Source organism: Hipposideros armiger, unplaced genomic scaffold (assembly GCF_001890085.2).
Source record: "Hipposideros armiger isolate ML-2016 unplaced genomic scaffold, ASM189008v1 scaffold_592, whole genome shotgun sequence".
NCBI classification, from domain to species: Eukaryota; Metazoa; Chordata; class Mammalia; order Chiroptera; family Hipposideridae; genus Hipposideros; species Hipposideros armiger.
The window spans coordinates 405,653-421,029 of record NW_017731942.1 but is presented as its reverse complement, the minus strand read 5'-3'; the positions used below and the strand labels follow the sequence as shown (position 1 = coordinate 421,029).

General features: G+C 39.7%; 1 protein-coding gene and 1 pseudogene across 1 annotated transcript in view; one reads left to right on the top strand and one right to left on the bottom strand.

Annotated features, from left to right (window-relative positions):
- The first annotated feature begins 658 nt into the window (after window positions 1-658).
- On the top strand, window positions 659-1,580 carry LOC109371820 (60S ribosomal protein L35a pseudogene; annotated as a pseudogene).
- Window positions 1,581-3,597: 2,017 nt separating this feature from the next.
- The window catches only part of POLR2D (RNA polymerase II subunit D), a 13,653-nt gene continuing 1,873 nt past the window's right edge, over window positions 3,598-15,377 (bottom strand). The window contains exons 2-4 of the mRNA XM_019624560.1: window positions 9,629-9,809; window positions 4,939-5,034; window positions 3,598-3,963 (exon numbers count right to left, since the gene is read on the bottom strand). Coding sequence (XP_019480105.1) covers window positions 3,885-3,963; window positions 4,939-5,034; window positions 9,629-9,809 — 356 coding nt within the window. The 3' untranslated portion in view covers window positions 3,598-3,884. The remainder of the gene's footprint in view (window positions 3,964-4,938; window positions 5,035-9,628; window positions 9,810-15,377) is intronic.

Here is a 15,377-nt window from a genome sequence, read left to right as displayed (position 1 = left end):
CATTTCTTCAATGCTTTTCACAAGTGTCAATTTAGGTCCTTAGTGGTAACTTTTCTATAATACTAAATTATACCAACAGGAGGGCTGACCTTTGGCCCAGAACTCTCCCCAGGAGCAATTTGAATATGAACTAAATATTAAGTATCAGGAAATTCTTCCCAACATTCCTAAGTCCAATAGTGTCTGCAGAAGGAAGTGTTTTAAAATGCATGTGTAAGTATTTCAATGAAGTGCCATGCTGTCTGCACTCAAATGCTTCCTAGAAAAACAGATAAAGCAAATATTACAAGTGTTATCTATTAAAGGTAGGTGATGAACATACAGGTGATCAGTATGCTAGGCTTTCAATTTTTCTGCATGTTTAAATTTTTCCATAATAAAAGTTGAAAAAAATGTCACACCACTGGCATATCCTGTGGGCTTCAGCATTTTGTTTTAGTTCGTTCCTTTTTAGTTTATTACTAGTAAATAGTATTCTACTGTATGAATATCACTTTTTTTTAAAAGATTTTATTGGGGAATTGGGGGAGGGGAACTGCGCTGGGGAATGGGGGAAGGGGAACAGAGAAGTTGCTGTTCCCCTTGTTCTTCAGTCCAGCTGCGGAGGACGCCACCCCACTGGCCCATGTTGGCACCATCATTGCGCTCTTCCCGGGTGAGGCAGATCGCCTGCCAGCCCCTGGACAGCCGCTCACAGCGGTTCTTGGCAGCTCACAGCGGCTGCTGGCCGCCCATGCTGGCCGCCAGCCACACGGTAGCTTCTGCAGCCTACGCCATCGCTGGCGACTCACAGCAGCCCAGCTCCAGGTCGAGCTGCCACACACCATCCCAGCTTCAGAGGTCAGTGTCACCAACCCTCACGTGGGATCCGAACCCAGGCTCCGCCGCTCAGAGCCGGTGTCCCAAGCCAGCTCCCAACCAATGCGCCACTGGGCCGGCCCATCACATTTTGTTTCTTTACTCACCAGTTTGTGGGCCATTTGGATTGTTTGTGGCTATTAGGAATAATGCTGCCTTATTTACATTCAAGTCTTTATACAGGTTTCGATGGTTTTATAAATAAGCTTAAAACAATGTTTTTTAAAAATGGCTCGTGCTCAGGCCCCATCCAGTAATGCTATTTTTCAAGCCTCAAGTTCATTAAATTTCAATAAGACCATGACTAGAACTTTCAGGAAAGGATCTCTAGGCCTTCCTTTTCCTGCCATCTTCGGGCCTGTGGAGGCCTGCTGGGCAAAACTTCTAAAATGACAAATGTCTGGAAGGCTGTGGTCCCAGGCCATTTTTGCTGGCTATAAGCAAGGGTCTCCGGAAACAGCTCTTCTTAAAACTGAAGGTGTTTATGCTCGAGATGAAACTGAATTCTACCTAGGCAAGAGGTGTGCTTACAACATAGTGACCCCTGGTGGCAAACCAGGCAAAGCCAGAGTAACCTGGCATGGTTCTTGCCAAGCTCCAAAGCACCCTTCCTGCTAAGGCGATTGGACACAGAATCCGTGTAATCTGTACCCCTCAAGGATTTAAACTTATTGAAAAGTAAATAAAGTGGATTTGTTGTTTTGTAAAAAAAAAAAAAAAAAGGGTTTTCTGGTTAATTTAGTTTTCTGATGAAGTGAGGGTTTTGACAAAATGGTCTCTTTTTATTTAGTTTCAATGTGTCCCCCAATTCTGCTGTTGCAAACATAGCACAGTAAGCCTAACAAATATTTCAGAGATTATTAAAGGATTTGCAGGGTCTCCTGATGACTAAACAGGGAGCTGCTGTCCAAGGCTGTAGAGAACAATGTCCAGCAGAATGCATTCTCTAGGCTGTCTAGAACATAGCATGAGATTATTTTTACAAGTAATTCCCCAGGAGTTGTTATTTTTGTAAAACCTGTTCCTAATCATCTTAACTACCACTTGTTAGTGCCTAGCCATACTGAGGCACTTTACACACTTTCATATTCTCATACAGCTCACGAACTCCTGGACTGTAACTGAGGTCGATCTTCCAGGTCTGTTCTTTCTATCTGCTGCTTGGTGCCAACTGCACCTGTAAATGCCTCTCTTAAAAGATAATTCGCAGACTTAAGGAGGAAGCGATTTGGTTTGTTTTCATAATCTCATACCAGTACCAGTCAATATGCTACCAAGTTCTTACACTAATTTCTGTGAAGCAAGCTGATTATCACCTATGTATACTTGCTCATCTACTAAGCATAATAACAGCTAACATTTATTGGGACATAATGTATGTCAGACACCAGTAGGCTGTTAATAATTTTCTCATTCAACCTTCTCAAAATATCTATAGAATAGATACTATCATTATCCACATTTCACAACTGAGAACACGGATGAGTCTCAAAGAAGTGAAGTTATCCGGGGGGAAAGATTATTTCCTTCAACTTTTTGAAGGAAATAATTGTCATTTCTTTTAAATACTGATTAATAAGACTAGTGACTTAGAAACCATGTCATTTCAGAAATTGACAGAATTTGTAAAAACAATATTTTTGCCTTAGCCAGCAGCTGACATAAAACTATTTTTTTTTTTTTTTTAGCTGAGCCATCCCGCCACCTGTTGGCAGCTCAGCGGCTGCTCAGCTCAGGCTGGAACTCGAACCGCTGTTGCTCAGAGCTCAAACTCCTGAGCGAGCTCTTAACCAACTGAGCCACTCAGCCGGCCCCCTATCTTGATTTTTAAAGTCAACTTTGTTCTTCCCTCAACACATTCTGTGGATCATGAATTCATTTGCAGCCAACAAGAGCTCCAAAGAAAAATTCCCAAATTGTAAACAAAACAGGCATACTTCCCTTCAGAAAACACAAAGCTAAAAAGTTCAGTGGTTAATATGTTTCCCGAACTCGCCTCAGCTTGAGTGACTTCACTGCAGTGACTCAGGAAGGGGCAGGTCCCCTCCTTCCAAATCACCTCCACCACAGAACACCTGCTGCCAAGCAGCAAGGCAGAGGTTGGGACAGGACGCCACATATAGGGAGACTTCGATGTGTTCACACCTTGACATCTGGCATACAAAGGAAAAAATCTTAACTAGGGAGTGACAGAATAAGTATTTTAGGAACACTTACTCCAAATCTACATTCTGTGACAGTCCAAGAAAACAGGCAAAGACCCTGTCTACCAAAGCCCATGAGCCCCCCCCCCAATACTTAGCAGTTACCCTCAGCTGTGACTGCACTCCATGGTGAGTTACTTCTGTCTCCTGGGTTAAGCACAAGATGCCGAGGCCCTCTGTTATTAACACTATCACCCCTTTTTAAAGCATTTCAGGGGTTGCCAGATAGCTCAGTTGGTTAGAGCGTGAGCTCTGAACAAGGTTTCCGGTTTAATTCCCACATGGGCCAGTAAGCTGCGCCCTCTACAGCTAAGATTGTGAACAACAGCTTGACCTGGAGCTGGGCTGCCGTTAATGGCTGGCAGATGGCCAGCGACCGATTGGATCAGCCGGGTAGAGTGCAATGCTCATGGTACCAACACGGGCCACTGAGCTGAGTCTTCCACAACTAGACTGAGAACGACGGCTCAACTCTGAGGTGCGGGGTGGGGTGAGTGAGTGGGAGGGTGGGAAGAATTTCAAACAATGATACGGGTCTGGTTTAAGTCTTCCATTTAAATAAAATTGGTTCCCCATACCAGTTTTATATGTTCTAGTATAGTTTCAAAAACTATAAACACATTGACATTAAAACATGAAATATTAGGAATAAAAAATAACAGGGGCCCAAAACCATAGTATGAGGTAGTCAGCAGTGTGGCTTAAGAAGCCCAAGTGTCTTCTGTGATGGCAGAATTTCTGTGCAAGTCAGCCCCGATCCTGGGCGACAGTGGCTCTGTGCTGGGGATGTGGTTCCCTCGGCAGTAGAGTGATGCCTGGAGATTAATATTGAAAGCTGCGCTTGGTCTGGATATCATCAAGAATCTGCTGTAACTCCTCATCTTCAAACCGTCCCTCCAGACTACACGAAGAAACCAAAGGAAACAAGGGCCTTAGCGAATGACACGTTCCCCACACAGCTCCTTTATGCACGCTAATATCTGAGCAGCATGTGCTCACCTCCCCAGTTAATCCTAAACAGACACTGCTATCTTTCAACTGTATTTCTTTCCTGCCTTTCCTTTTAAAACGTTATGAAGTATTTTAAACATCTAAAAGGTACAGAAAATAAGTTAACAGTTATACCTACTTGACTCAGATTTCTTTAGTAAACACAACAGGAACAAACTGATGCCTGTGTATACTTCCCATCCAGTACCTTCTCCTCCTTCTCCACAACTAACCACTATTTAAATTTGGTATTTATAATTCCTATACGTATTTTTATACTTACTCTTGTGTATCTATAAGCAATATGTAGCAATGTCTTTAAACTTTATAAGATATGGCATCATACTGTATATATCTTTCAGCAATTTTTCCACTCACAATTCATTTTGGCATTTGTTGACATTATTCCATGTTGACCTAATTCATTAGTTTCTTCACTGCTATATAATCAACACTGTATGATCATATAATGATTCATTTATCCAGTCTCCTGTTGACTGACAGACTGCTGTCAGTTTCTGCTATCACTAACAATGTGGCAGTGAATATTGGAACATGTGTTTTCTTCGAAACTCTAAGTAGTTCTCAGCATGTATCCAGGAATGGAGTTTTGGGTTGTGGGGTATATGTATCTTTAATTTTACCAGATGTAGCCAAATTGCTCTCCTAATCTGCACCCTACCATCAGTGTGTTAGAGTTTCAGCTGTTCCACACTTTTGCTATCAGCTGGTATGCTATAAAACCTTCGTTCTCACACTTAAAAAAAAGGCACTCTTCTTCCATGTTGGTATCCACCCAGATTTTAACTGCACACATCTTCTAGACACAGTAATTTTACTTGTAAGAATATATCTAATACACGTAGAACTTCTACCCGGTACTAACCTTGGGATCAGAGCCTTGGACTCCTCAGCAGTCTCTGGACAAAGGTTGGCCAAACAGGCCAACTCAAACTTATGAAGCTTCTTCTGAAGCAACAAGCTGAGCATGGGGAAGAAAATCAAAATAAAACATCAAAAAATTATGAATAGGAAAAAGGGGATCAAATGCAGCAAGGAAGATAAAAAGTAAAGCACCTGTAATCTTTCCCTTATGGTCAGGGTGCTAACAAATCCCTCTTCCAAACTCACTGGAGAACAGGAAGTTACCACAACACCAGGCGCACAATGAAACTCCTATGTAGGAGGGCAGTTCAGGCAGAAAACTCCTGCTACTGCGACTTTTAGGAAACCCATGCCTCAAGGACTACACAGTTTTCCCCTAGGAATTTATTTTATTGTTCTCTACTCTTCCTACAACTCTTCCTTGCTTCCCTTGTTAGTAATTTTATGTCATACACATGATGTTAGATGTCCCTAATCTATTAGGTAATTGACTTGGAGGAAATTCTTTTAAATTTATCAAAATAAATAAATATAGGCATATCTTACTTGGTACAAATACATGTATAACCTGCATCTTATTTTAAATGTACTTCTAGTTCAGACTGTATAAAAGAACACTGTCAATACAAATCGTATCTTGGATTTTCATTCCTCTATCTCTTAAAATAGAGCTCATTCATGATAAACGTGTTTTCAGAGAGGACCTTAATTATCTGTTCAGAAACAACACTTGCTGTGCTTATCACTCCATTACAAGCATATTAATGTACAAAATTTAGAAAATACAGAAAGACAAAAAATGAAAGCTACCCATAGTGACACCTAAACAAAATCAACATTACCATCTTAGTATACCATTCCAAATATTTTTTCTATGCTTTAGAATATAAACTCACCTATTCTTTTTTGTTAACTCTTTGTTAAAAAGTACGAGTATTTTCATTTTGTAAAGAAAATACAGTAAGCTTAGTTATATGGGAAGAGGTTCATAATGTAACATGTATGTGGAGGGATCTGTTGTAAAATGAATACATCCTCATTTACAAATAATACCAAAAAAGTATCAATAAGGTGAAAATAACCTGAAATCCTAACCAGAAATAACCAGTATTAACATTTTCAAGGAGATCCCCTTCTCTTCCTTTCTGTAACATTTTTAAAACAAAGGGAACCATAACAGATGTTATTCTCTAACTAGCCTTTATTCACTCCACAATATGGTAGCTGTTTTCCAAGTTAGTACACACAGCAGCCCATTCCACTGAAAGTTTGTGCCATAAGTTATACATCAGACTTCCTATTGTCGAACATTTGTTATTTTGAATTATTCACCACTTTAAATAATGCTTTTTGAACATCACTGTCTAAATGCACACTTCTCTGTGCACTTGATCAATTACTGTGGTTCTTTATTCCTTAAGATTTTATTAGGGAATTGGGGGAGGGGAACAGCATTGGGGAATCGGGGAAGGGAAACAGACAAGTTGCTGTCCTTTTGTTCTTCAGTCTAGCCGTGGAAGATGTCACTTCACTGGCCCATGTTGGTATTTATCATTGCGCTCTTCCCGGGTGAAGCAGTCACTCGCTGGCCATTGGACAGCCGCTCACAGTGGCTCATGACAGCTCGCAAAAGCGCACGCCTGCTGCCAGTCAGCCCCACTGCAGCCTACGCCATCGCTGGTGACTCACGGCAGCCCAGCTCCAGGTCGAGCTGTTGTTCACTATCTTAGCTGTAGAGGGCAGTATCACTGGCCCTCATGTGGAATCCGAACCGGGGCCCTGCTGCTCAGAGCTGACGTCCCAAGCCAACTCCTAAGCAATGCACCACTCGGTCGGCCCAATTACTGTGTATTTTAAAAATAAATTCCTGGAAGTAGAATTATTCAAAGGAGAGACTGTTTGGAAGGCTTCTGAGACACAGCCCTAAAATGGCTTTATCGATATATACTTCCACCAGCAATACATGACAGTGCCCACTCCCCCTACTTATTACACTATGGTTCCCATTCTTTTTAATCTTTTAAAATCTACTTAGTTATTTTACCATTTATTTGATTTCCTTGAAGATGAACATTATTTCATGTGAATTACACAGCCATTTGAAGTTCTGATATAAATTGAGCCATAAACTGGGTGTTATTTAGCTTTCCCAGCTTTTCATACTTACATTTTACATACGGCATTTTACTTGATATAGGGCAATTAAAAATATTTATGCAAATTTACTTTTTCAACTACTGGGTTGTCAGAAAAGTCATGATGCATTTTTGCAATGAAAAACATAGAAAAAATACCTCATGACTTTTCTGACAACCCAATAATTACTTAGTACCCACAATGAGACTGACAGTGATGAATATGACCAAGTCCCTGCCTTCACAAAGCTTACATTCAACTAATCAAGTCTCTCCACATTTAAAGTACTAATAAACATGGCCCAGACAATATATACATTCACTCGTGCTATTACACAGCACTTTTATGCATCTTAGCTTACATTTAAATCCTGAATTTCTTAGAAATTTATTTTGGTATAATGTATAGAGTTCAAACTTTTTTAAAGTATTTCCCCACTAACTTACACTGCCATCTTTACTGTCTGTTGGACTCATGTAAAATACAATAAATTTATATTTGAATCTGTTCCTGAATTTTCTATTCTGTTCCAATGATATCTATTGTCATGACAAAGTGTCACTATTTTTATTTTAATTGCTGTCATTTTTAATGTATTTTAACATCTTGTAGGACAAGTTCCCCTTCATTTTTCTTTTCAAAAAAATTTTCCGACAATCCTTACAAATTGAAGATCATTTTATTCAACTCCCCTGCCCATTCCCTTGAGGATTTAGAATGGCACTAACTGTATACATTAATTTGGGGCAAACTGACATTTTTATAATATAAAGACATTTCATTCATGAATTGTAAGTGCACCTTCATTTACTCAAGTCACTGTTTAGGCCCAACAGTTTGTGGTCTCGCATGGAAGCTCCGCACAGTTCCTTCTACTCTTTTCTCCATGCAAACATCCACACTTGTCAAAGCGGACTATACTTCATGCACAGTTTACCATCTTCGTTTTCTGCACACCTAACATATGAGTATCTTTCAATTTCATTTTCTATCACAGGTTTTAATGATGCTTAGCAGCCCATCAAATGGATCTACCACTATGTATTTAATTACTGTTGAATGTTTAGGTTGCTTTTTTTATCTTTGGCTCTTATAAACAGCTCTCTGAAGAATATCTATGTATATACATCTGTTGTCCGTCTGCTCTTCCTTAGGACAGTACTTCTCAAACATTTTCACCAGAGTAGGGCTAACAAGCACCCCTAGGTGACCTGGGGGCACAGGCTCAAGTGACTTTCTGCAACTGCAAGATTTCGTCTGACCGTTTAATTCAAGAACTCACATGTTTTTTGTTTTATTCTACAATACGCTGGTATCTGTTTGCTTTAATGTAGTAAAGTCTTAATCCTCCATCAGGTGCAACTGATCTCACAGATTCATTGCACACAACGATGCTGCTATGAAATATGACTTTACTGTACTAAGTCACAAACTCGACTGGCGATAGGTTACAGTAGAGGGGGAAGATATGGAAGCGATGAGTCACGATACTTGTTAACTGTTAGATATTTGAAAATTTGTATGCAATGGATCTGTAAGATCATCTGCGCCTGAAGGAGGGTTAAATCACCTACCATCAAGTAGAACTGATACTCAGGAAGATGTGTGGTCCCCTGTGGCATCCTGTATGCCCCAGTGCATCACTGCTTCCCAGGGAACATCCAACCCAATTTGAGAAGCAGTGTCTTAGGAAAAAATGCTCAAAGCTGGCCCCTTTTTGATTTTGAAAGGTAAAGCAAAGATCTAGAGAGAAGGCTCCTCATTGATATCTATTAATGTATAAAGAGCTCTAAGATATTTAATAGTGAATAGTAAATAAATAAGCCCATTTTATTTTTAAAAAGAAAACCACCCCACAAAAACAATGTAATGTCTTTTTTACAGCCATATATACAAATAAGTGAATGCATAGGAAACGATCAAAAAGGAGAACAACAAATTGCCAACAGTAATTACTGTGCAGGAAGATAACTGGGATTTGGGGTATGGGAGAAGGTGGCCAAAGAGGAATTTGGCCTTTTTAGCAATTAAAAAAAATTTTTTTTAGGTTTTTTTTATTGGGGAATCGGGAAAGGGGAAAGACAAGTTGCTGTCCTTTTGTTCTTCAGTCTAGTTGTGGAGGACGTCACTTCACTGACCCATGTTGGTATGATTATTGCACTCTTCCCGGGTGAGGAAGTTGCTCGCTGGGCTTTGGACGGCTGCTCATGGTGGCTCATGACAGCTGCCAAACAGCCCCACGGCAGCCTATTCCGTCACCGGCAACTCACGGCAGCCCAGGTCCAGGTTGAGCTGTTGCTCACCATCTTAGCTATAGAGGGCACAGTGTCACTGGCTCTCTATGTGGGATCCGAACCGGGACCCTGCTGCTCAGAGCTGGCATCCCAAGCCAACTCTTAACCAATGTGCCACTCGGCCGGCCCAATTTTTATATTTTTGACAATGAAATTATTTTACATCCATGAATCCTACAGATGATGCAGGGGGGAGGAAACAGCATTCTACCTGTAGATGGCCAACAGTTTGGATTCATAAAACTTTCTTTTAGTGCTCACCTGCGGACACTGGCGATGGTCTCTCTGTTTTTGAAGCGACTGAAACGGGCTGTGTAGTTTAAAGTTTTCATGAAGACCTCCGAAAGTTCCTGTTCATCCTCAGCACTCTCGTTTTGTTGCTTTCGATGCTCCAGTAGCATATGAACTTCTGAATTTAGAAGGGTCTCAGCTGTTTCAAACTCTATTTGTGAGAAGCATAAATGTCAGTTGAAAATAGTCCTTCAAAAGTCAGCTTCCAAATGTTGACTTTTGCCTTCGAGACTAACACCAGTCTCTGTCCCTGTAGAAATCAGAGGCTTCCTATCTCACGACTTTATCTTTAACCAGGCTTGTGTACCATAAGGCACAATGGAACTCAGGAGACACTAAAATTAAGCTCATTTGGGCTAGACTAGGGGTCAGCAAACTTTTTGAGATGGAAGAGCCGCCAAGGGTCAGCAAACTGCGGCTCAAGAGCCACATGCGGCTCTTTGGGCACATACATGTGGCTCTGAAATAAAACTGAAAATGAAAATAAAACTATCATAGTTTCATTTATAAAATTTTTAAAGGATATTATTCACATAATGGTGATTACGTAAAAATATATTTATGGCTCCTGAATAATTTTTAAATTGTTGTGAGGGACAGGATCGGCTCTTCCAGGGGTCAGCAAAGTTTTGAGCCGGAACGTACCCAAAGAGCCGCATGTGGCTCGCAAGCTGCAGTTTGCTGACCCCTGGGCTAGACAGTTTCTGACATCAAAGAACCTGACCTAGACATGCTATTGAATAATGACACATCATTATCCTAATAAGGCCAGTTACTGATTTCAAAATGGAGCACAACCAACAATTATTTCTCTCGCTTGCATAAGCTCATAATCTTTTTATTTCCATACCAGTATTGTATTCTCAATATTTTTGACTTTTGTAAAATTTAAGTTTTTGTAAAGTTAACTATATTAGTTATATTAGTTTCAGGTGTACAATACAGTGATTTGACATTTTTATACCTTATAATGTGATCACCTACTAATTCTAGTAATCATGTCCCTGTGCAAACTTATCACGATATTATTGACTATGTTCCCCCCTCGCTTCTGGCAACCATACCTTTGGTCTGTTTCTATGAATCTGTTTTTTTGTTTGTTTTGTTTGTTCATTTATTAGATTCCAGATATAAGTGAAATCATATGATATTTGTCTTTGTCTGACATTTCATTTAGCATAATATCCTCAAGGTCCAACAAACAGCAAGATTTAATTCTTTTACTGCTGTGTAATATTCATTGTATGTGTGTGTGTGTATACACACACACCAGATCTTCATCCAATCATCTATTGATGGATATCCAGGTGGCTTCCATATCTTGGCTATTGTAAATAACACTGCAATGAACATAGGGGTGCACATCTTTTCAAATTAGTGTTTTTGCTTTCTTCAGATAAATACCCAGAAGCAGATGTTATCATCTCCTTGGAAAAATCTCCCTCACATTCCCATAGGAGCATATGTGCCTAATACTTATCATCAAGTATTAGACCTGGATTTTATCTGCCTTTCCCTTATCAGTGAGTTCCCCCAGAATTTATAATCCCACACTGATGACGAGGAAGCAACAGTGAGAAAAATCCTATTTGGCATTTACATGTAGTACGGGTATGTTTCCTCCTGGGGACATCACTAACATCAGAGTAATGCCTTCCATTTCCTGGGCCAGGTCACAAGAGCTTTCCTCTCCTTTCACAAGTGTGTGTGTGTGTGTGTGTGTGTGCACAGGGAGGGTGGTATCAGGAGAAAACTATTTTTATTTGAAAGGTTCTCACTGCTACTGAATATAACAGGCACCCAAAAGCTATTTTCTACCTGAGGGCAGCACAGTTTGAACGAGAGGAAGCTGAGTTGATTCCAACCCAACCCTCTGAAGCGGTGTACAGGTGAAGAAGCTAAGGCCCCAGAGCAATGAGTGCAGAACATATTAAGTTTCAGGAGGTATGACCCCAAGTCTCTGAAGTAAGAGCAAGCAACATAAGGGGGATAAGGGCAGCAGCAGCTAAACAGCAGGTCAGTCTCAGCTACTGAAACTGCAGCATTAATACAGCCTTAGAAACTGGAAATTATGAGGCTAAATAAGTTACTACTAACAATTACCTCCATGTTTGTTATAGTGTCAATGTTTTTAAGGCTTCTCGAAAATCGCCCAAAGTTAGAGATGCCTTCTTTTCTGCACTAAAGAAATGTATCTGTGAGATAATGGGACGGAACTCAGGACATCAGGGTGATGTATAAATGGTGCTTGGGCCTTGGACTCAGTGAGAAATAGGGACAGGTGACTTAGTATCCTGATGTCCTGAAGCCAAATTGTGACTTGGAGGACCTAGGGGAAGGGTGCCTGAGACCTACTACAGAGTCTTGGGGAGGAATCTGCAGGATTTGGAATCAATAAATGGGGAGAGAAGCAGTTCAAACACTTTTTTATAACTATGGAGAAGAGGGATCCAAGACAGCTTCCCATGGCTAACCACAAGAAACTTATTTTAGGTGAAATCACACACACACACACACTATACATAATTTATTTGGAAAACAACAACAAAAACTAGATCAGGGGATCTACACATTGTTCTCCCTCTGTGAAATATTTTAAGGGCAATAGCCACAATTTACTAATTCTTGTTCCTACAGGAAGGAAAACAGTTCCTTGGCCAGTACCTCATCTAGGAATTACCTTGAGGATCCTTTATTGCAACATTAGTATTTTATGACAACGGTGGCAATTTCTGATGGTCTTCTTAAAATGCACATTTTGCTCTCTAGTACAAAATGGTTTAGGGGATTTCTTTAGTTGAGGAAGAGAGTGACTGGGATTATATAACCCTTTTTAGAAAAAATGGCTTACTTTTTAGTTTCTTCAATAAAGTCATTATTAATGATATCACATAGATAAAGGATGAATTTTGTGGGCAAATATGCTTGTGAAAACTACCACTGAAAGTACTCAGAAGCATCAAAGAGCTGAAGCCATAAACTTCATAGAAGAAAGCAAAGGTACTAAACTTATTGACCTTGGGTTCAAAGAGGATTTTATTAATTTGACCTCAAAGGCAAGGGAAGTAAAAGCTAAAATAAATGAATGGGACTATATCAAACGAAAAATTTTCTGCACAGCAAAAGAAACCATTGACAAAACAAAGAGGGAACCAACAGAACAGGAGCAGATACTTGCAAACACCTCTGATAAGCAGCTAATATCTAAAACACATAGGGCCGGCCGAGTGGCGCCAACGTTGGTTAGGAGTTGGCTTAGGACTCCAGCTCTGAGCAGCAGGGCCCTGGTTCGGATCCCACATGAAGGGCCAGTGATACTGTGCCCTCTACAGCTAAGACGAACAATAGCTTGACCTGGAGCTGGGCTGCCGTGAGTCGCCAGCGACGGCGTAGGCTGCAGTGAAGCTGCAGTGGGCTGCTGGCAGCCAGCATGAGCTGCCCATAGCTGCTGTGAGCTGTGTCCAGTGGCTGGCGACCAATCTGCCTCACCTGGGAAGAGCGCAATGATAATACCAACATGGGCCAGTGAAGCGATGTCCTCCACAACTGGACTGAAGAACAAAAGGACAGTAACTTGTCTGTTCCCCTTCCCCCAATTCCCCAATAAAATCTTAAAAAAAAAATTAATCAATAAATAAAAATATCAAACATGTAAAGAACTTGTACAACTCAACAAGAAAAAAACAATCCAATTAAAAAATTAGCAGATGACATGAACAGACACTTCTCCAAAGAAGACATACAAATGACCGATAATGAAAAAATGCTCAACTTCACGAGCTAATAGGGAAATGCATATAAAACTATAATGAGATATCACCTCACACCTTTAGAATGGCTATCATCAACAAGACAAGTAATAACAAGTGTTGGAGAGGCTGTGGAGGAAAAAGAACCCTCATACACTGTTGGTGGGAATGCAGACTGGTACAGCTGCTATGCAAAACAGTGTGGAGGTTCCTCAAAAAATAAGAATAGAATTACCATATGACCCAGAAATCCCTCTCCTGGGTATCTACCCAAAAAATCTGAAAACATTTATCCGTAAAGATGTATGTGCTCTGATGTTCATTACAGCTTCATTTACAGTGGCCAAGACATGGAAACCAAAGTGTCCTTCGATAGATGATTAGATAAAGAAAATGTGGTATATATATACACAATGAAATACTATTCTGCCATAAGAAAAGATGAAATACTGGCATTTGTGACAACATGGATGGATCTTGAGATTATCATGCTAAGCAAAATAAGTTAGACAGAAAAAGAGAACCATATGACTTCTTCACTCCTATGTGGGATACACAACTGAAAGCAACAAACTAACAAGACAAACAAAGAAATAAAAACTCATAGACACAACAGTTTAGTGCAGGGGTCTGGTGAGCCACATGTGGCTCTTTGGGTAAATTCCGGCTCAAGTTTGTGGACCCTTGGAAGACCCAATCCTGTCCCTCACAATTTAAAAATTATTCGAGAGCCATAAATATATTTTTACATAATCACCAATATGTGAATATCCTCTAAAAAATTTATAAATTAAACTACGATGGTTTTATTTTCATTTTCAATTTTACTTCAGAGCCTGTGGCTCATGAGCCGGTTTGCTGACCCCTGGTTTAGTGGTTACCAGAGAGGGAGGGAGGAGGGGGTGGTAGAAGAGGATAAAGGGGGTCAAATATATGTTGACGGAAGAAGAACTGACTCTGGGTGGTGGTCACATAATGTGATATTTACATGATGTATTACAGAATTGTACACTTGAAACCTATGTAATTTTACTACCCATTGTCACCCCAATAACATTTTTTAAAAAAGTACTCAGAAGCTTTCAGTGGTCTTCTCCATTCTTTCAGTCCTGCAATTAATTTCACATTTGTCTACTTTCCATACTACAGCAAAGGCTTATTTATCTTTTAAGTACTTACTGTTGTTCCTATATATCTACATATATTCTAAAATACATAAACTTTAAATGCCTGTATCAGCTGAGAAGTTAGAGATATGAGATGTTCAGAACTCTGACACATTGTTAACTGATAGGATCTAATTATCCCCAATTCAATAAAATGTTCATGAGTATCAGATGATACTTGATTTTATCAAAACAAGTATTTTCAAGGTGTAAAAAAAACCAAAACCCACAAGTAAAAAGTACCTACACAAAACCCAAATACAAAAAACTGGTTTAATTTATTGTGAAATTAAGAAAGCCATCTCCTTCTTAGTTATTACACCTTAAAAAAGAAACAAATGTATATTTCCATTATGCTAAAAACTTCTGTGAAGCTATCCTATGGAAATATTTGCACTTGAGTCTATGAAATAAAAAACTGGAAGCAATCTGTACGTCTGTCAATAGGTAAAATAGTATTACGGTACAATCTTAAGTACTATCTAGACCTTTAAAAAGGAACTTTCTATACAATATACCATCAAAAATTTTTAAAGCTGTAAAATTTCTATAGCATAATCCCATTTTTGCAAAGAAAAAAGTGTATGTGTTTATGTATATATTTATGAATAAGCATAAAAATTAGTTTGGAAGGATAAGCACTAAACCGTTTAGTTTCCTCTGGGTGAAAGGGTGTGGCATTTTACTTTTTACTGTGGATATAATTTTTTTTTTTTTTAAGATTTTTATTGGGGAATTGAGGGAAGGGGAACAGACAAGTTGCTGTCCTTTTGTTCTTCAGTCTAGTTGTGGAGGACGTTGCTT